We start from the raw sequence: 20908 nt of genomic DNA, 5'->3' as shown, positions 1-20908 counted from the left end.
TTATTTCCATGAGGTTATATGGCATGGCATGTGTCTAAAATCATAAGTGCATTTCTTTGCCTTAAGGAATCCTTCCTAGATGAGCAACAGCACCCTTTAAAATACAGTTATGGAGTATTCATATGGACTTCAGTAACTTGGAAAAAGTTCAAAAGAATAATACAATGCAATTTGAGGATAATGTGATTATTATTTTTCCTTTAAAAAAAATCTCCTCCTTGTCTCACAATAGAATAATTCCTCTTGTCTCCTCCTCCACTACTCAGTAAATAAATCAGAACTCTATCTCGGATTAAAAGAGGTTAAATAGAAGGAAGGAAAGATAAGAAATGACTAAACTGAAGTGGGTGGGTTTACCAAAGTGAAATGTGGCTGAGTAGAAGAGAATTAGCAAAGGGAAAGACAATACTGGAATAACTCCAAATCTCGAATTTTTAAATTCAAACTCTAGTTACCTTTTAAAATCTTTAAATTTTGAGGCTGCTTTCAAGAGACTAAACCAACCAAGGGTTGAACTTGGTTTATGTGTCAATACAATTGCTCCTCTAAACTTTCAGTAAGTCTGGTAGAGTGTTCCAGATTAACTAAATTTAAACTATTTAAATTTTGCTCACTGGAATCACACATATTTCAGCATAATTTATAGGTTTTTTATATTGCAGTTCCCAAATTGTATATAAGGTGCCTTGAAGCACTGCAGTACACTCACCAGGGTGCTTTGAAATATCTTAAATTTTCAAGGGAAACACAGTGATACTTGCATCTGTCAGGTACCTTTGAACTACTAGCTAGAGGTATTTCACCATTTTAAGATTACATTTGGCTTTGTTCCTTTAGATGACATCATATCTTTGCAAAGCTGGGCAGCGTGAAATCAGTACAGAACGGGAAACGAGGGTGGTGATGTCCAATCTGATTCCAAGGCTTGGGAAGTTCCCATTAGTAAGTTATTAACTAAGAATGATACAAATATATATATATACACACAAATATACATACATACTTATTTTTTTTATGATTCATATGTATTATTTTTTTAACTGGCCACTAAGTTTGTAGGACATAAATAGTTAAGATATTTGGACCTAACTACTTTATAAACAGAACTGTCAGGTATTTTTTTTTCTTTTGGTCTAGGGGCACTGGGGAAAAAATTACCGAGACACTAGGGTACCAAGATTGAGAAAGTTTGGAAGCTTCTGTTCTAATATTTACATGGATGTATAAATAGATGTCAATGCCAGAAATAAATGATGCTTTGTGCAGTTGAGTTTCCACATGTAGAATAGCTAATGCTGGGAAAGATATGGTTCTGGGAGATTGTATTTAAATATGTGATTCAGAGCTAAAGCTAACCCTCAGGAAGCAATCCAGATATCCACTGATTTAAAAAAAGAGCCCCTAAATATAGATAAGCTTCAGAGGGAAGGAGTGAGGTACAGAATATTTTTTTCCTAGTCTCTATTTAGATTCTACCTATTATAATATGAGGATTCCTTGGGCCAAATATACTTTTCTTACCAATTCTTAATATTATTTTTAGACACCAACTAGTTTATTTATATAAAAACAAAGGGATATATTTTTTCTTTTTAAGGTCCTTTAGTTCCATAAAAAGTAAGCTCTTGTATCACTTTTATTTTCACAAATAATACAGTGATTTGTAGCACATCAGAGAGTCAGCTACTAGATGTTGTCAAAGTATTTTAGCCTTATATTTTATTGATCAACATTTATAGATTTCATTGTTCCATAACTTCTCTCTCATGGCTTATCCTGACTCTGTATCATTCTTCTTTAGATAATTTCTTGGTACAAGAACAGCTGAATTGCCAATTTAAACTTATACTTTAACCAAAAGAGTCGTAACTACTAAGAGGCTGTTGCCGCATTACCATGCTTGTTGATCGGACGTAGACGTTGTTTTTCAGGTGGCAGTTGCCGTCATTTGGCACCACTATGCCTGCCAATTTGCTATCAAGAGCAAGATGAGATGTCTGATCTGTCATCACCAGCAGCAATCTTTTAGCTTCTTTTCGCCATCCAATATGACTCTTAAAATAAACATGTAATTAGACCTTGTACAATAGCATAGATCTGTACTGTGGTCTTCATCTCAAGTAAACATTAAGTTCAAGTTAACAAACATTAAGTCAGGCTAGAATGATGTGCATAAATACAGTGCTGTCTCATAAATAGCATTAACTTTTATTTGTATATCCTTTATTTTACCATAGTCATTTGACCACACAAGCTCCTGGCTAGAGACTTCTAATGTTCCCCTAGAGGAAGAACAAGCCAGGTTTATGAAGTGCAGAGCGCGCAACATGATGTGAGTAGGATAACAGGCTATTTCTGGTTCTTCCTTGGAGAGTGGTGAGTGAAAAGAGCCGCCCTTTTGGAAAGGATTTTCCAAGTGCATAAGTTATTTTTTCCCTTTTATCTTTTCCTATTTATAACCCTTTCTCAATTTAGCCCCTCTGTCTTGAACACATACCAAAATGAATAACATTGGTGACAGATAAGAGATAGGAGAAGAATGTATTCTTCTATCTATATTTTCACTCCATAAATCAAAGAGAAAAGAAAAATCCTAAATTCTTGGAGGATTTGCATCTGAGCAAACACTCAATAATGTGCAACTTCTTACCTCACAGACAGCTGCCTGAAGCATGGCATCAAAACCTCCTTCAGGTGTATCTATATTTCCAGAGATCTTCTGTCTGTGTACTGCTTTTTCAAACTCAGTGATGTTCTCCGTCAAAGACAGCACATGGATGTATCCATGGGGAGGCATACAGTCTAAATTGTAGTCACTAGATGGGAAAAGAAGAAATGCAAATTCTATTTTGCTATGCTTCCAAAGATCCAAAATATTATTCACAGTAAAATTGTGTGGTTGGTGTGAGAAGGGAATACATTTTTTTTTTTTTTTGGCCAAGGAAATTTTATTAGAGAAAATCTGTACTTTATAAAATCAGAGGAAATTTCAGTATTGGTGAATATTTCTTTGCAAGTAGGAAATAGGAATATAGTGGTTTGGTGTTCAAAAAATATAGAAGATTAAACATGTTTCTTTAATATAAGACACCTAAGGGCTTTTATTATGCTAATATGCACTATTAATTTTTAAGAGGAGATAACAATTTGCAGTGATTTCCTATCACATTTGACCACAGGACAGCTGAGAAACACTTTTTGGGAAATGCTTTTAGAAATTTAGTTAAAGTATTATACTATTGTTAGATATTTTAAAACGTGCTAATTTTTTAAGTGATGCTTGGTATGGAATCATTGATGGACAATCAGAATTCATTAAAATTGTTTTAAGAATTCCTTGATGTCCCCAAAAGTGAGACTTATTCCTCAAGTGCATTTACATTCAGGGAGAAGGTGCCTGAAGCTCCACGAGGAGATGTGTCAGTCCTGTTCCACTACAACAGAGAGCAGAGTTGTTTTGGTAGATGAGAGTGTGTACTATAAAGTGATCTGGGCAATTTATGGAAGTGGGAATGAAGATGTTAAAATGAAATATTTTATTAAGGAAGAACTGAACATTTATTTTTCTCTGAAAATTCAACAGGCTAATTAGAATATTGTGTGAGAAACTTGTGTCTTGAAGGTCAGTTCTCCTTTCATAGTGGGGCATACGCTATGTAGAATCAGACTTCCAAAATGATAAGAAAAAAGGCTCTTTCTAGCAGGCGTATTCTCGTCTTCTGCCCTACCCTCCCTGTGCTACCTGAGCTTTCTTTGAAGTCACATCATAAGCAACATAATTAACACAGTAACACAACACAGTAACGGAAGATCAGCTGCAGTACTGGCAGCATAAGTACTTTAAATTTGATAAACTTTAATTCAACAAATTTGGAGCAATCACAAAGAGGAATACAGAATTTTCAAAAAGGTATTTATACACATGGTAGCCCGATTATTGAAGGTTTATTCAAAATTATTAATATTATTTGTGTTTTTTTTGTGATAAAAACTAAGTGAATGGTATTTGAAAAAATATTAAAAAAATCCCAGCTACAGGTAATCTCAGAAGTTTTCAGACAGGAACATACCTCCTCTCCAAATATTTTCATTTCTCATTTAATAAAACAAAAATATAAAATTTAGTAAGTCCTTTATATCAAAACAAAATGAGATTTTATAAGAAAAAAAATTCATTTAGTATTCTGAAAACCACATCAAACACTAGATACCTGCATTGATTATGAATCCTTTCCGGGTGGATGCTAATGTACGGTGAAACTGTTTTATCAACATATGAGCCAAATCCAAGGCGAAAGTCACGGGAGAAAAATGCCATTTTTCTAGATAAATCATTTCCAACGGAATTTAATTTTTCAATATTATTGTGCATTGATGCTGAGACATCGACCAGATAATAAAGATCCACAGGATATTTCTTCAGAGGATGAATTTTCAGCATAAAATTAGCTTCAGCTCCTAGTTCAAAGAAAGACAAATATGATGTAGCCTTCATTTTAAATATCTCAGGATAAGCTGTCAATAAGTCAGTCACATTTTAGATATAGAACAATTATCACAAATTTGTGCATAATGAATGAAGTTAGGAATATTCTGGAATAATTTTAAGGCAATTTGAAAACCATACCAATTTATTAGTCTGAAACTTCTACAATGCATTTCTCACATTTCTAAAGGGCAGATAGAGATAATAACAAATGAATCAGCTGAATGTAAATGTAATGGAGAATATATTTGTCACCATATGAACCTGTATTTCTAGTATCTTGAAAAATACAGCACAAAACAGCAAGTAGCATTCTACCTCAAGACAGAGTAGGTGGCTGTGTTTACTTTTTTTTTTTTTTTTTTTTTTTAAAGATTTTATTTATTCAGTTTTTTCCCCCCAAAGCCCCAGTAGATAGCCGTATGTCATAGGTTCACATCCTTCTAGTTGCTGTACGTGGGACTCGGCCTCACGTTGGATGGAGAAGTGGTGCCTCGGGGCGCTCCCGGGATCCGAACCCAGGCCGCCAGCATCAGAGTGTGCACACTTAACCGCTAAGCCACGGAGCCGGCCCTGGCTGTGTTTACTTGAAGGTGGCTTTCAGGTTTGAAGAAAACCAGAAAGGTATCTTAAAAAATTACCCCTCATTGGATGCCAATATAAATTTATTCTTTTGGGTTAAGGCATATTTACATATGAGATGTGAAAACTCTGGTACTGAGAAGTACATTAAGCTACTCAAAATAATTAGCACCTCATCATAAATTATTTGATAAGCTTCTTCCAAACAGTTAGTTGTAAGAAAGAATGAGACAGTGGTCTAAAGAATGGTACCTAGCAGTGCCACATTGTGGACCTGGGCAATGTGTCCAACATAGTGGGTGCCTGACAAACATATATTGAAGAGGGATCACAGAGGCAAAGGAACTGGATGAGAAGAGAGGGTCACCACAAGGAGGACTGTGGGAGGCTTCCAAGGACAACTGTCTGCAAGACAGTTTTATTTAGTTCACTGTCCATTCTCATTTGATACAAGGATCTGTATCCCTGTATATGAGGATATGGCACCCTTCAGAGATGGTAGTTCTGTATTTAATTTTTTAAAGTATATGGCGAAAAGTCATCAATTTAAATACAGGCAATTCATGAATTTTACTTTTTTAAACAATAAAGCAAATGCTTTGTAAGTCATTAATTATTTGTCTACAGAGAATATTTTGAGTGGAAACACATTTTTTTAATAAACACCAATTTCTATATATAATTGGTAGCCTGATCTACGTATTTAAGGAATCCTCTAATTTATCAAATTATATTTTCAGTCTTTTTTTTTTTTGAGGATGATTAGCCCTGCACTAACATCTGTTGCCCATCTTTCTCTTTTTTTTTTCTTTTTTCTCCCCAAAGCCCCAGTACATAGGTGTATATCATAGTTGTAGAAATGTAGCTCTTCTATGGGGGAGGCCGCCTCAGCATGGCTTGATGAACGGTAAGTAGGTCTGCACCTAGGATCCGAACCAGCGAACCCTGGGCCACTGAAGTGGTACGCGTGAGCTTAACCACTACACCACCGGGCCAGCACCATACATATATTTTCAGTCTTAATGTGCTTAAAATTAGCAATGTTTTATTTTAAATTAGTTCACAGGTCAGATGTTTTTCAGCCAAATTAGTAAATGTATTAAAAATAGTATGGTTTTTCTGGTATATTATAATAATAATTATGGTAGAAGGAGGCTATTTACTCATTCCTAATTTGCCTTTATGTGCATATCCCTTTACTGTAACACTCCTACTTTTTTGGCCCAAGAGTTTGGGAGGAGAAATTGAGCATGAGTAGCCCACCCAGCCAACTCTCTCACTCCTTCCCTTGAGGAGCTGGGCTGTCTCCAGAGAGCATATATTCAGCTCTGCTTTTCCAGTATCTGGTGAAAAAACCTGCTCGTGTGGAAGTGTCCTGCAAGTGGGGTAAAGAAGCGCAATTCAAGAGAATGATAGAATCTGGTAGACAGGGCTGTGTCAATGAGAAATAGAAATGCAGCATAGTTGGGGAGTGTGTTTATGTGGAGGAACTTGAACTTTAATGTGTGGTTCAGCATTTAAAAAAACTTTTTTACAAATTGTGTAGTTGTTTTTTAACTGTTGACTTAGGCATATGGCTGAAGGCCTTAGGCACTGGCTACCTTGTATTTTCATCTAGATGGATCATTGTAGTTTATGGTGGCTCTGTCTAAAGATGAACAGCTGTCTGTTTTTACAGAGTAAGTGCAAAATGCACCAGATATTCAGTGTGTTATCAGGTTGTTATATTGTTGGTTGGTTACTTCAGCCAACAGGCAGAGTCTGTGTAGCGTCAACAAAAGCACAGTCCTTGGAGGCCTAAGCTATTCAGGGAAGTCCAACCAAATGCTAACCACACCGGGGCTTTCAGCACACACCTGCTGCTCATGACCCAGCAAGCAAATCCTTGTCTCACCGGCCTCAGCAAAGAAGAGGGCTGTAAGGAAGCTTTGCCAAATGATCATAGTTGGAGGGTATAGGCTGCTGTAGCTTGATTTTGGATTATATAGATGCTGCATTAGCATATGTACCTGGGTCAGTTGAAGACCTCAGTGTGGGCTGATGCCTCAGTAAGACAAGTTTTCAATAAAGGAGAAAAGAATCTTTCCACACACAGGTCTTTTAGTCACTGCCGGAGAGAACGATAATCACTACTTTTAAACTGCAAGGCACTTGAGTTTCCTGTAAGGTTCTAGCTTTAAGTAGTTAGCTCCAGGTAGGCAGCCCTAGATAGGCTAACCCCGAACCCCACTCTGCTTGTTAAGAAGGAAACTCAAGGGACCAAGCTTAGGTTACCATGTTTTGCCCATGAGCTTGAGACAATCCCTACAATATGCTCTCAAATTGGCTTTGAATTGGATAATTATATATGAGGGAGAAACCTCCTTTTGGAGGTAGCAGAAATACCTTTTCATGGGAACATGGATACTGTGTCCCTAGATAAAATCCCCATTCAGTTCATACTGGGGTGCCATCAACACAGGGCTCAAAGGGCAGATGACATTAAAGAGGCTTTGAATATATTGGATGAGAAAGAAATATCTAAAAATAAGACAATATTTGTGGCTATCACCATTGTGAGCTTATCAATGCAAGCAGCTATGTCTTAAATGCTACTCTGAGAGAGGAGCTATGCAGAGGTGGATTCTTTTAATGGCTAAGAACTACTAAGTGAGGTAATCTATGTAAAATATTTACCATGGTACTTGGTACACAGTAAATATGTAGATGTTAGTAATTATTACCATTACTCTTACTAGATTCTAAGCAATATTAGGGTAAGAGCTGTTTATTCATCTCTGAAGCCTCTGAGTTTGGTACATGCATAGCCACTCAAAAATATTCTTTAAAGTATATTTGAAGCATATTTTGATACAGCATTTCAAAAGGCCCACATATTTATCACAGTAAGAAGCTAATATCTATGCCTTCTTTCCCACAATTTAGGGAGAACTTAAATAGTTTCTCTCTTTAGTAGGAAAAGAGTATCATCTGGCCCCAAAATGTTTGTCACCACTTATATTATCTCCAGGAAAGCTTTATCCCCATACCTTTTGAGATTCCTAAGGCTCAGATCCTTATTCCCTTCAATTAACTTCAAAGGGAAGAAGTGAGTCTGTGACATAGAATAAGAAAGAGGACTTGGAGGCAAGTTGAGACCTACTTAGAGCTATTGCCAGTATTGGTTTGAATAGCCCAAAGAATTAAAAGCTGTTAGAATGAGTTTTAAATCACTAAAATAATGGTGTGAGCATCTCTGAAGAACTGGCTGCAATGAACATGACCGGATATTAAGAAAAGATAACTAGGGCCGGCCCCGTGGCTTAGCGGTTAAGTGCGCGCGCTCCGCTGCTGGCAGCCCGGGTTCAGATCCCGGGCGCGCACAGACGCACAGCTTCTCCGGCCATGCTGAGGCCGCGTCCCACGTACAGCAACTAGAAGGATGTGCATCTATGACATAAACTATCTACTGGGGCTTTGGGGGGAAAAATAAATAAATAAAATTAAAAAAAAAAAAAGAAAAGATAACTAAAAAGGGTTCTGAATAAGATGAAACTGAAAAACCATAAGAAAATGTGCAAAACCGTAGCAGGAACAAAGAGCAGCCAATTTCTGTTCGTTTGACTTGGGCAAGGGAAGGAGAAAGCGCAAGAATGAAACTGGTTTGAAACAGCAAGGTACAGACTAAATCCAGCACATTGCTGAATTTCTGTGGGGGATAAAATGGAGGATATGTGCCAGGGGGGTGAGGGGAAAGAAAAATGCATGATTTCTACATGTTTATGTTTTTTGAAAAAAATTTTGAATGTAGGAAGAATAGCTGAAAAATCTTACATTTTAAATTAAGCTACATTAAAGTCCTTTTTTCTTTACGGTGTTAAAATGAATCAAGTTCAAAAAATTTTCTTGAATTTTGAAGTATAGATTATACATTGCATTACTTCTGAAGCAGAATTAGAGAATTCCCTTCTTTCTCCTACCTTCCTAAAGATTTCATTTCAATGTTCTTAGGGAACATGAACAAGGATCAGTAGCCTATTTCTGTTATTATTTTTCCTTAAAATTGATAGGTAAAAATAAGAAAAAAGGAATAGTTTAAGAACTGAAAAGTAAAAGAAAATGTCATTTTTTAAATCTCATTTTAAAGATTCGATTATATGTATTTTATATAGTCCTACCAACATTCTTTTAAAAATTTAGTTGGTATATGATATAATAGAAATATCCATGAAAAATTTAAAAAAATTTTAATAGATGCTACATTGAAGGTAATAAATTTTTATCAGATAAGAATAAAGTGATTAGCTATAAATAAATCAAATAAATAAAATTCAATATTAGGGGATAAATGCATTTTACACTTAGAAATGCATTATATTAAATCCTTTACTCTAATATGTGTCATGGTGGTAAGGACTTTTACATCATGAGGAGTGATGTTTCTATATATCTGGAGTTGGTAAAAATATAGCTCTATATATTAACCCCAAAGCTGGCATAGGAAAGCTTAGGAAAAATGTTCAAGATTTCTAGTACTAGGAAAGAGGCAAAAGAGAACAGCTAATGGACTAGTTATACTTAAACTGAAGAGATTAAAAACAATGAGAACAGGCAAAGTTGACTCTTTTTTGTGAACAATCTGACAATATATATTAAAAACAGAAATAAATTTACATATACTTGACCTAATAAATCTATTTCTAGGAATGTATCCCAAATAAATATGCTGTTATATACATGCATAATGAGTATCACTGAAGATTTGTTTAAAAAAATTGCATTCAAATTTGATTGGGATTGTCTTACATTTATCGATTCATTTGGATTTTGTTACTTTTATAGAATATGTTTATAGAAAACTGTTATTGTTATATTATCTTCCTATTCAGGAACATAAAATTCTTCTGCATTTATTCTTATCTTCTTTTAGGTATCACAATAGATCCTACACCTTTTTTAAAAAGTTTATCCCTAGACAGGTTACATTTTAGGTTGCTGCTTTGAATTGATCCCTTTTTTCATTATATTTAATAATATATAGGAAATTTAAAAAAACAACCTGCCAATTTTTTTATTTTTAATTTTAATAGTTTTAGTTGATTTGTTTGGATTTTCAAGGTAGACATATAATGATAATTTTGCTTTATCTTTTCAGAATGTTTATAATCATATTCAGTTTTCTCGTCTAATTGCTTTTATGTAAAACTTCCAGAAGGATTTTAACATATATTAAGGAAATGTACTTCAATTTTGGTTTTGGCAGGAATGGACACTAAATTTCATTGTATGATTTTTCAGGATCTATTGAGATAATCATATCTTTTTTCTCCTTTTGGCAAACTGAGATAATAAAAATACATTAATTTCAAAATAATCAAGTACTCTGGGTTTTCTAGGTTAAATCTACTTGTATGGTGGTATTGTTCTTATTATCACATGCAGTTTAATTTAATTTCCTAAAATGCTATTAAGGATTTGATACTAGGGTTATGCTAACCTTGTAAAAATTGAGTAGCTTCTAGGCCTTCTCTAAAACTATGGAAGAGTTTATGTAGTACTGGGATAATGTGTTCCTTGAATGTTTGGGCAAACATGAAATCATTTCTTCTCATGAAAACATTTAGACCTAATGTCTTTAGGGGGTGTTTCTTTTATAATTTTCTTAATTTATATCTTTATTAGGCTTCTTAGGGTTCTACCTCTTCTTGAATCAATTTTAGTCATATATAGTTTCCTACGAAACTACCTATATTATCAAGATTTACACATTTACTACAGGTTTTTGTGCTTAATATTTTCTTAGTCTTTTTTTCCAATGTTTGTTTCTCTGGGTATCGTCTATATAGTTAGGTTATTTGCTTTTGTCCTCTTTTCTTAATTAGCTTTGCCAACAATTTATCTATTTTATTGGGCTTTACAAAGAACCAGCTCTTGGATTTATACATTTATTTTACTTTTTTATTTCTATTTTGCATTTCATTAATTTTGTTTTTTCTTAACTTATAAATTCCTTCCTCTTGTTTTTCTTATGGTTATTTTGTTTTTGTTGTTTCTATATCTTTATTTGTATGCTTAGTTAATTTTTGTCCATTCTTCTTTAATAATAAAAGCATTTGCAGTTTTTAATATTTCTGAGAGCAATTTCAGTCACATCTCATACACTTTGTTTGTGTTGTTGTTGTTATTATTGCTGTTATTAAATAGTCTATGACTAGAGTTTTGATTTATTCTTGGAGATAGAATTTGTTTAGGAGAAGATTTTCTTAGTTTCTCTCTTATTTAATATTTGTTTATCTTCTTGTAGTGATTTCAAATTTTATTGCACAGTGCTCAGAGATGTTGGCCTATGAAAACAGTTTCACTTTTTGGAATTCAGTTTTCTTGTCTAAAATAGGATCAATTTTTAAAAATATTCCACTGCCTTTGAAAATATTACTTTATATATCAAGTGCTATGGACTGAATTGTGTCTCCCCAAATTTATATGTTGAAGCTCCAACCTACAATATAATAGTGTTTGGAGATGGGGGCCTTTGGGAGATAATTAGATTTAGATGAGATCATGAGGGTGGGGCCCTCATGATGGGATTAGTGCCCTTCTAAGAAGAAACACCAGAGCGCTCATGCACGCTCTCTCACACACACTCTCTCTCTGTCACTTTCTCTCCCTCTCCAGGAACCTAATCAGAATCAGCCAGGACCTTGATCTCAGATTTCATAGCCTCCAGAACTGTGAGAAAATAAATTGCTGCTGTTTAAGCCACCTAGTATATGGTATTTTGTTATGGCAGCAATAGAAGATGGCAAGTGCCATAATCTTACCAACCTAATTACTTTCATCTTTGTGTATCCATTTCCAACTGTTGCTGATATATGTCCATACTGGGCTGTATAATTATTTATATGGTGAAGAGCACAGTTTTAATTGGAAGCTGGGAGTATGCCTAGGGCCAAGAAAGAAATGGACTTTGTTTTTCTGGTAATCCAAGAGTCTGGAAGAAATAGCTCAGCTTTGGAATAGGAAGGTCATGTATCAGTAATGGTTATTTAAAAATTTAATGACAGGACAAGACCACCCAGAATGAAAAAATGAAGGCTTGAAGGCAATTGCGTACCTCTTAAAACTAAATGCATCTGAGTGATGCATACCTGTGTACCTGAACTTATCTGGCCCTATGTAGTTTGTACACTGGGATTCTCTAGCACTGGAGGAAAATGAGTAATTTCCAGTGGCCTACTATATGTAGCATATAGTGCCAAACTGTGGAATACAATGTGATGGAAGGGCAAATACAAGAGAAGTATAGGAGGAAAAATGTCTGTTAATCTCAGGGCCCATCACAAAGCAGCTCAAGTTAATTATGACAATTATGAATTGTAGTTTTGTGTTTAAAAGTTTATCACAATGGCTCTGAGGACTTAGCTTAAGCTAATTCACATCTCTAACTAATTAACAACTAATAAATTCAACAAATACTTATGAAGTGCTTACTACATGCAGGACTCTGCTAGGCATTGGAGAAACAGAGTGGAATAAAACATGTTCTCTTTCTTCCAGAACTGGCAGTGGAGTAGGAACACAATTGCACTACAATGGGATCAAGTCTGGAAACAAATAATCATAATACAGTGTGATCAGGTTTGCAAAGAGTGTCTGAGGCCACACAGCTAGCTAGCTATAGGCACAATAAAGACTAGAATTCTGATTTCTTGAAGCTGAGCCCGCTGTTATTTCAACTACAACAATACTGCCTGTCACAAAATATTAAATATGAGCAAATAAAATTAAATGTAATTTCAAATTAAGAATCATCATAGATTTATTTGAAAATCACCAAACCTGGACGCAGCTGGATCAACACGTCTCCTGGTGTCACCTGGGTATTAATTTCATTTTCACTTGGTATTACATGCACAGATGGGTATTCTATTGAATCAACTGAGCAGCCCTTGCTTATCAAATTGGAAACACTATCACAACGTTCACTCCTTGATCCACCTGAAATGAAATCCTGTTTAAAAGAAGGAAAATCACTGACGTTTTAAGTGCATATCATCTCAATTATAACCAAAGAAAACCGCATAACAAATATTGCAAAGGAGCCATCTTCAGATATTGTACAAGTTATGCAACTCTTCAGAATAGCTGCATGTTTCCAATAAGAGTACTGGCAAATTTGTCTTAAATAAAGCTTTAATTTCTAAATCTTATTTAAAAAGAAGAAAATGAATATTAAAGAGAAGATTTAAATCAAGTACTTTAGGTATTATTAACTGATCACTGTAAAATTAATTCTTTCTAAATATTTTACTTTGGGAAGACTGCTCCAAAAGAAAATTAGCCAAAATAGACCATTCAGTGGTTCCAAATGTAAGCCTCAGTTCTCAAAGAACCCAACTGGTATGTTTATTATATACTATTATTTTTGGAATATGAGAGCAAGTCCTCAGAAATCACATGCCTAATTAGGTACTGAAAATTCATAAAAGAATGAATTGGAAATCTACATTCATTAGACTATAAAATCCTCCAACTTATAACACACAAACAGCCTGTAAGTAATTCAATAAACCAAAGAAGTTGCTCATAATGAGGCTGGGAGATGGAAGATCGCAGCTCAGATTCTCCTGATTTTGCAACTGAATCTAGAACTTTCATTACCATTCAGCATTGGTTACTTGATGGTTATCCAATAGCCATCCAATAAACTTGGAATAACAGAGCAAGCTTAAAATTTAATTTATTCTGACTGAGAAAAAATTGATATTTTTATTTTTGTGTAACTATTCAGGTTTTTTCCTATGAACAGGAAATATACTGAAAAGTATAGAAATATGTTTTATTATATATAATGTTGGCCTGAATTATTGGAGATATTTGCTTACACATTTGTTGGATATTTGCTCAGTGATCTTCCTGGCAGTGGCTATTTTGATCTGGCATTCAGTCATTCCTCCTTTAGTTCAGCTGATTCAGAGAATTGGGTTTCCAATCAATTAATCATTCAATCAAAGAAGGCTGATTGAATACTTACTCAGGGACAGTTATTTGTTAGGTGCTGAGGATAGAGAATGGAACAAGACAGATAGAGTCCTGGTCATCAAAGAGTCAACAGACCATCAGTGAATTCAGCCATTAAGCAAGTAAATGTAATTATCATGGGCATTAAATTTAGGGGAAGCACAGAATGTCATAGGATTATGGAGAAAGGAGATTATCAAGTTTAATATTAGTTGAAAAAGAGATCACTAATTATGAACAGAGACACCCTTGGCACTGGTGAGTAATTAGATGGGATGGTGCTGATAGGCAATATAAAAACATTCATACAGGATTTTAATTTAATTCTTCTCTCTATTTAGAATAAGGGTTGGAAAACTAGGGACAGTGGGACAACCCATGGCCTGTTTATGTATGGCTTGAATGCTAAAGCTTTTTCCTTTTTTTTTTCTGTGAGGGAGATTAGCCCTGAGCTAATATCCAATGCCAATCCTCCTCTTTTTGCTGAGGAAGATCGGCCCTGGGCTAATACCCATGCCCATCTTCCTCTACTTTATATGGGACGCTGCCACAGCATGGCTTGACAAGCGGTGCATCAGTGCGTGCCCCAGATCCCAACCTGTGAACCCTGGGCCGCCGAAGCAGAGCACGCGCACTCAACCGCTACGCCACAGGGCCAGTCCTTCTTTTTACATTTTTAAAATGCTATAAAATAACAAAAAAGAAGAATGTGCAATAGACAGTATATGGCCCACAAAACTTAAAAAATCTTACTATGTGACCCGTTATAGTATTGATCCTGAATTAGAGTGTGGAGCACATTTGTAGTATAAATATAATTAAAAGACAAAAGAGAATATGTCCTTCTCAATCAAGATTTCGAGGAATCATTTGGCAGATGACTTCATGGGAATAGAAAAATTCAGTTTGCTTTGCTATTGACCATACACCTAGATTTTAGCCTGAAGTTTAAGACGTTCAAAGCTTTAATTTTTTATATCCAAATTTATCCTGTCTATTGGTAAAACTTAGAGGTACTAAGTGCGAGATTTAGTATATAAACAACTTGGAGTTCCTCAGAGAAAGGTGGTAAATACTGCTATCGTATGTGTCACTTTCCTTCAGAAAGCCTTAGGCTAGATGCGGGCATCCCACCTGTCCTGGAGCCTGGGGACTATGAGGGTGCATGGGGCTTGGTACGTGTGCGCTCACTCCTGCCTCACATGGCAGGCCACAGACCAAGGGCCACAGGCATTTTACAGATGTAAAAACTCGAAGACTTCAAGTCAGGAAAGGAAATAAAGTACAAATAACTCTGATTTTTCTTTTCAGCCAGGGATTTTGTTATTTTTATATACAGAATGGAAAAGAAGGGAGAGTGGTTAATCCACTGCAACTATACATCAAGCTATGCCACTTGACCTTTAAATGTCAAATCATTTCGCTGAAATAGACAAAATAGTCTCAATTATTTTGCAATGTCTGAATCAGCGTGGCTGTTTTTACTCCACTGTAAAAGCTAAATTAGAAAAACACTGCCAATTTGACAATTAGGTTTGAAAAGGGAAGAAAAGACCGTGGCATCACAATAAAGAATGGAATGCTGCCCCTACCCACTGTGGCCTACTTTCCACTTTGTATAAAAGAAAAGAATTTGAAACCACACGCTTTTAATTCTTAGTGTTTTGTGTCATTTTAATTTCTTCTAATTCTTATGTTTTACTTTTTCTTCAAGAAATACTCAAGCAAACTCATACTCCAACTGTCTGCATCTGAAACCTATTTGAGAACGAAAAGCCCAGGATGAAGTTACCTTGATTGGCTTTTCATCAGTTGTTACTTTCATTTAATGAAAAATCTGGGGATATAAATAAGAAAAGTTTTTTTCTCCTACTCATTTCTGAGTCTTCCTGACCTCCAAACATGGCAATTGGCACAGAAATGAAAGAATCCTATCATCTTCCTTTTGATAGTCAATGCTCTTCGTATCATATTTTAGTATAATTATGCTCCAAGTCTGCCCTTTTAACTTCTGGCTATGCAGTCACAACCTATACCTGACACATCAGGCAGGAGAGGAAAAGAAGTGTTCAAAACTTGCCAAGTCTTTCACATATCTTAAAAAGGAACATGAGGCATTAAACTAGGTAATATTGATAAGATTCTGTGTATTCTAAATATTTTCCAATTACTTTTACGTAGCACAGAGAGAAAGAGAAGGCAAAATATATAGAATGGCAGATTAACATGCTACACAAGATTCTAGGCAAACTGAGTATATTCTGGGTAAATTTTCCAGTGATCTTTCACTTTTGACCAGCTTTGAAAATTATACAAACCAGGCTTAATTTGTTACTGTTTATCTCTCCTAATCACAAACAGAGAAAAACTGCATCTTTCTTCCTTGTCCCTCCACCCTTACTGGTTGAGAAATAAAAGACATCTGTTGCCTGTGCCTAAATGGTGGGCGATCTTTCAAAATTAACCATTACATTCTTCCTCTCCATGATGTCAGGTCAGCCTGTAGGGAGTGGACAGCTCCTTCTGTTAATGATGTGGCTAGTGGCTGAGTCCTAACACTGGTTGCTTCCCCTGAGTTTGTGTTTGTAACACAGGCAATTCTCTTCGTTTGCTAAGCCTGAGTGAATTGCTCTAGAGTCTCACAGAAGTTCTTATGGTAACAACTCTGATTTCTTAAGCGATGCCTGTATGCCAAATGCTTCCCACATACTGTTTCATTTAATTTTGACAACAGTGTGTCAAGGGTACAGTTATTATTTCCATTTTAGAGCTGGGGAAAACTGAGGTTCAGAGTGAGTAGGTTAACATGTCCAAGTTTGTACAGTTAGAAACTGATGGGACTGGGATTTGAATCCAAGTTGATCTCATTTCAGAGCCTGCTTTTTCAACACATAAATTAGACCAGCCTGCACTACATAGAAGTATATTTTGGGACATGAACAACTGAGTCATTTCTAAATGTTTTCTGAGATCCTCTTCTGAGGATCTGACCAACAGCAGACACAGGTTTGCCTTCTCTGCTCTGACAGCCACGCCACCTTTCCCACTTGGCTTACCTTCCTCCATTTGACCACCCATTCCTCTGAATACTCAAAATCCCTCCTTCCGTGGCAGGACTGACATTACTACCCATAACTGTGACTCTCCAGATTTTAAGTGCTAGCAGAGGTGTGAGATGGAGAAAGGGTCTCTCTGGAACCTGACATTCTATATGGCTGGCATGTTGCATTTAGCTGACAACTGGTTTTCTGAACCACCTTTTGAAAATTCATCCTAACTACACTCACTAAAGTTCTCAGGCAGTTGATGTCAAGTTGGCACAAACTTCACAACTCTAAGTATCTTTCTTAGTGGTGCAGGAAAAATCTAAAAGGAAGTATTGAGTTAGGGTCAAGAAATATGAAGCCATGAAACATTCTTGACAGAGAATAACCTGGAAGTAAACTCCAAACTCAAGGTTATAGAGATGAAGAAAGGGAGACTCAGAGAATAGAGTGAATTCTGTCTGGTCACTTGGCTCATAGGAAGTGATAGGATTGGTCCCAGAAACTCTGGAATTGTCCTCTCTGTCTCCATGGGTTCTGGTGAAGCAATGCCTAGTTTTGAATGACATCTGATTTTATCACTGGTAAAGCTCAGAGTATACCCAGGAAGCCTCCAGTCTGTCAATAGGAGGGATGCTTAATTTTCAGACATGGCTACTATTTCATGAACCCCTCTCCTGCCTCCTTCCTGACTTGCTTCATAGAAGAAAGTAATATCCACCATCCTTTGCTACTTTTCACCTTTCTTTTTCCCCCTGGGGATGCATAAGGGCAAGCAGTAACAGGAGAGGTTGGAAAGATGATGGTAGGTGCAGTTTTTGAGTTAAATCAGAGGAGGCAAAAGCTAGAGATTTCTCTTCATGTCAAGCAAAAGACTATTAAAGATCTATTTGTTCCACTTCCCAGGAGCTACATAAATAAATGTAAAATTACCTAGGCAATTTCATAAAATAAACCCCAAGTTAGCAAAGAGCCTCTTCATTGCAATTTATTATATAAGGTAGTTCTGATTGAAAATTACCAACAAAAGAAAAAAACACAAAACAACATTAGAGCCAAGAAAGAAGAAATGCATAATTATTTCACTAAAAAGTTGTTATTGGGATATGTTTCTCTTAGAATATAAAAACACCAATTTTGAACAATAAACATTTTCTGAATTATTTTCCATTCCACAGAATTTAAATGTATACAGTATTGCATGAACAGGGTCACATGTCAAAAGAAAACCATCCCATTTTCCATAAGTAACCAACAAATTGATATACAATGTTATGAAATGGAGTAAATCACTTATCTCCAGTATTTCAAATAAAAACAAATTAAACAGACCAATAAATTAGCTTGCTTTTCGTTAATAAGCAAGTACAAGACAACTATCCAACTTGGATATATAACCCAATGCCCCAAGCTGCAGCAAGAATTTCACACGAAGCCTACTGACCTATCAAAAGTGACTGTGTTTGCCAATTTTCTCTATAGAACAGATGGAAAACATAAAATGGTTTGCACTTCATTTCAAAATTACCATAATTTTCCTAATAAAAAGGTTATACTTTATTTTATATTCAGCCAGATATGCTGTTTCCAAACATAAAACCAAATAAAATTTTCCTGATGTTCAGCAGTATCTTTGTTTTTCCTGATGTACCCTCAAGGCATAGAATATTAGGGCAATGAAATCAAGCTAGAGAGAAGGTCAACTGTGAGGAAAAGAGACAAGAGCAAAAAAAGAAAGAATGAACGAACAAAAAGGCATACCTCTTGAGCACACCATCCACATTCCGGACCCAGTGCAAGGCACTTGGTGCAGGACGCTGCATTCGAAGATGTACATCTATTGTCTTCTGTAATGGAAGAGAAAACGAGGTGTTATGGTTCACTCTCATGTTAGGAAATACATACAATTCTAGATGAAAATGTATTTTTAAAACTGAAATAAGCTGACCAATAGTTTTAAGTACAGGACATCAAAATATATATAATTTCACTGGGAAGAGTTAAACCCACTCACTGCATTTCCTGGAGAGTTATTATTTGGTTTTATAAGGTTGGGGAAAAGGAGAGTGATAAAAATGTGATTTTAGTTAGGTTTTGGGGTTTGGCTTGAATTCTGCTGCAATAGTAGAGGATCTTTCAAATTTTTTAGCGTGCTAAAGTTTCACTGCATTTCATATTATCTGAATCAGTGAGGCATTTTTGGATCTAGAATTTTTCCTGTAAAAATAATCACATACAGACCCAATCTCAACATGTAAATCCATGTGGAGTCATAGTGAATGAAGTTTCTGAGAAATAATCTTAATGGATACAGAGTAATTAACTTGGGAATTCTGATTGTGTTAATATTGATTATTTTGGCTTGAAGGATATCAGAACCAGATATAATGGCATGATTTAGTATTTTAGAAATAAAGTGGTTAAAATGAATGAGTTGTTTTAGTTAACCCAGTTTAATTTCTCTGACTGGATCACTTGAAGATCATGACCAATTCACTTTTCCGTAGATACCCACACTTGGCTGTGATATTTTAATAACATAGTTGTGCCTGGAAACTATTTACCTTTATCCCTCCAGCCCCTAACTACTTATATCATTAAAAGGAGCCTCATCATTATAGACTTAAACACATAAAATATAATAAACAATGAGTCATAAATAATTTCATCATGAGTTTTTAGTGGAACAATCACATGCTTCCTACAATCCATCCTTTACTATGAAATGTCCCAAGGACACTGGAAATCACAGCATTCTATCCAGCTCACTCACAGGCACACAGTAAATAATATCCTGGCTGTAAGTAGCTCACAGTTCAGGTGAGCAGAGAACTATATAAGCAAACAACAAAATAATGTGATAAGCCCAACAAGAGAGATATCACCAAGGCACCATGGGAACATAGTGAGGGGCTTCCCGCTCTGCTTTAGAGGAAAGAGCAGGGGTGGGGGAATAGGGCATGTTTAAGGATGGCTCTCCAGAGGCAGTGATATCTAGTATGTCTCTTTGCCATCTCATTTTATTTCTTCTAATCTGTGTTTTATCTCTTTAAAAAAATGTCACAGGCATGAAAGAAGACTATATGTGTGTGCACAATAACACTGGCCATGGTCATTTGAAAGGCGATGGAGCCCACAAAATCTCTTGCTGTCCCCATCCAATTGCTTTCTTTTTTTCTTCTCTCTTGACTTGCTCCAACATTCTAGAATACAGGGTAAACAGCTCTAACCTGGAGGTGGCATGAGATGGGCATTGGCAGTGGGAACAGAGAGAAGGAAACTACAGGGGAGTAAACATCACAGAGAGATGCTAACTGGGGTGGTAGTGAGCACTCTTCCCTGTGTTTCCCCAGACCCATGCATTAAGCTGAAAGCATCCTTCCCTAACACCTCTGCTGTTCTATCTTCTGTGTCTCCTTGCACCCTTTGTCCGTGGCTTTATATCAACTTTTAGAATACATTATTCAAAACTTCTTCACTGATCTAGATGCACTGGGCTAGAATTTTCTTCACTGGCCAAGAATACCAAGGACTAAAAATAACTAATGCTTTGGGCTCCTTTTACTACCAGTGTAGCCACCTAACTATAAAGACTCCATAGCCTAAAATCCTTCCATCTGGCTTAGCCTACAAAACTGTAAAACCTGCTTATTCCTAAAGTATTCAGAAGAGGGAGTGACCTTTTTAGTTTTATTCCAGAATGAAAACCAATTTAGGTCTAGAATTCAAGCATATTTGCAGACTTAACTTGACCTTTACCAACTCTTAAACTTGACCCAACTGGAACATGGAATTA

The 20908-nt window shown here is 35.8% G+C and overlaps 1 protein-coding gene across 1 annotated transcript in view; it reads right to left on the bottom strand.

Moving 5' to 3' along the window:
* Positions 1-20908, bottom strand: part of ITGB8 (integrin subunit beta 8) — an 83446-nt gene that overhangs the window by 32987 nt on the left and 29551 nt on the right. The window contains exons 2-6 of the mRNA XM_004418939.3: positions 18874-18959; positions 12887-13058; positions 4212-4458; positions 2651-2816; positions 1896-2054 (exon numbers count right to left, since the gene is read on the bottom strand). Coding sequence (XP_004418996.1) covers positions 1896-2054; positions 2651-2816; positions 4212-4458; positions 12887-13058; positions 18874-18959 — 830 coding nt within the window. The remainder of the gene's footprint in view (positions 1-1895; positions 2055-2650; positions 2817-4211; positions 4459-12886; positions 13059-18873; positions 18960-20908) is intronic.

The sequence above is a fragment of the Ceratotherium simum genome, chromosome 1 (genome assembly GCF_057802395.1).
Source record: "Ceratotherium simum simum isolate JZ-2026a chromosome 1, ASM5780239v1, whole genome shotgun sequence".
NCBI lineage: Eukaryota > Metazoa > Chordata > Mammalia > Perissodactyla > Rhinocerotidae > Ceratotherium > Ceratotherium simum.
The sequence above is the reverse complement of the archived record's forward strand: the minus strand, read 5'-3'. Positions and strand labels throughout refer to the sequence as shown.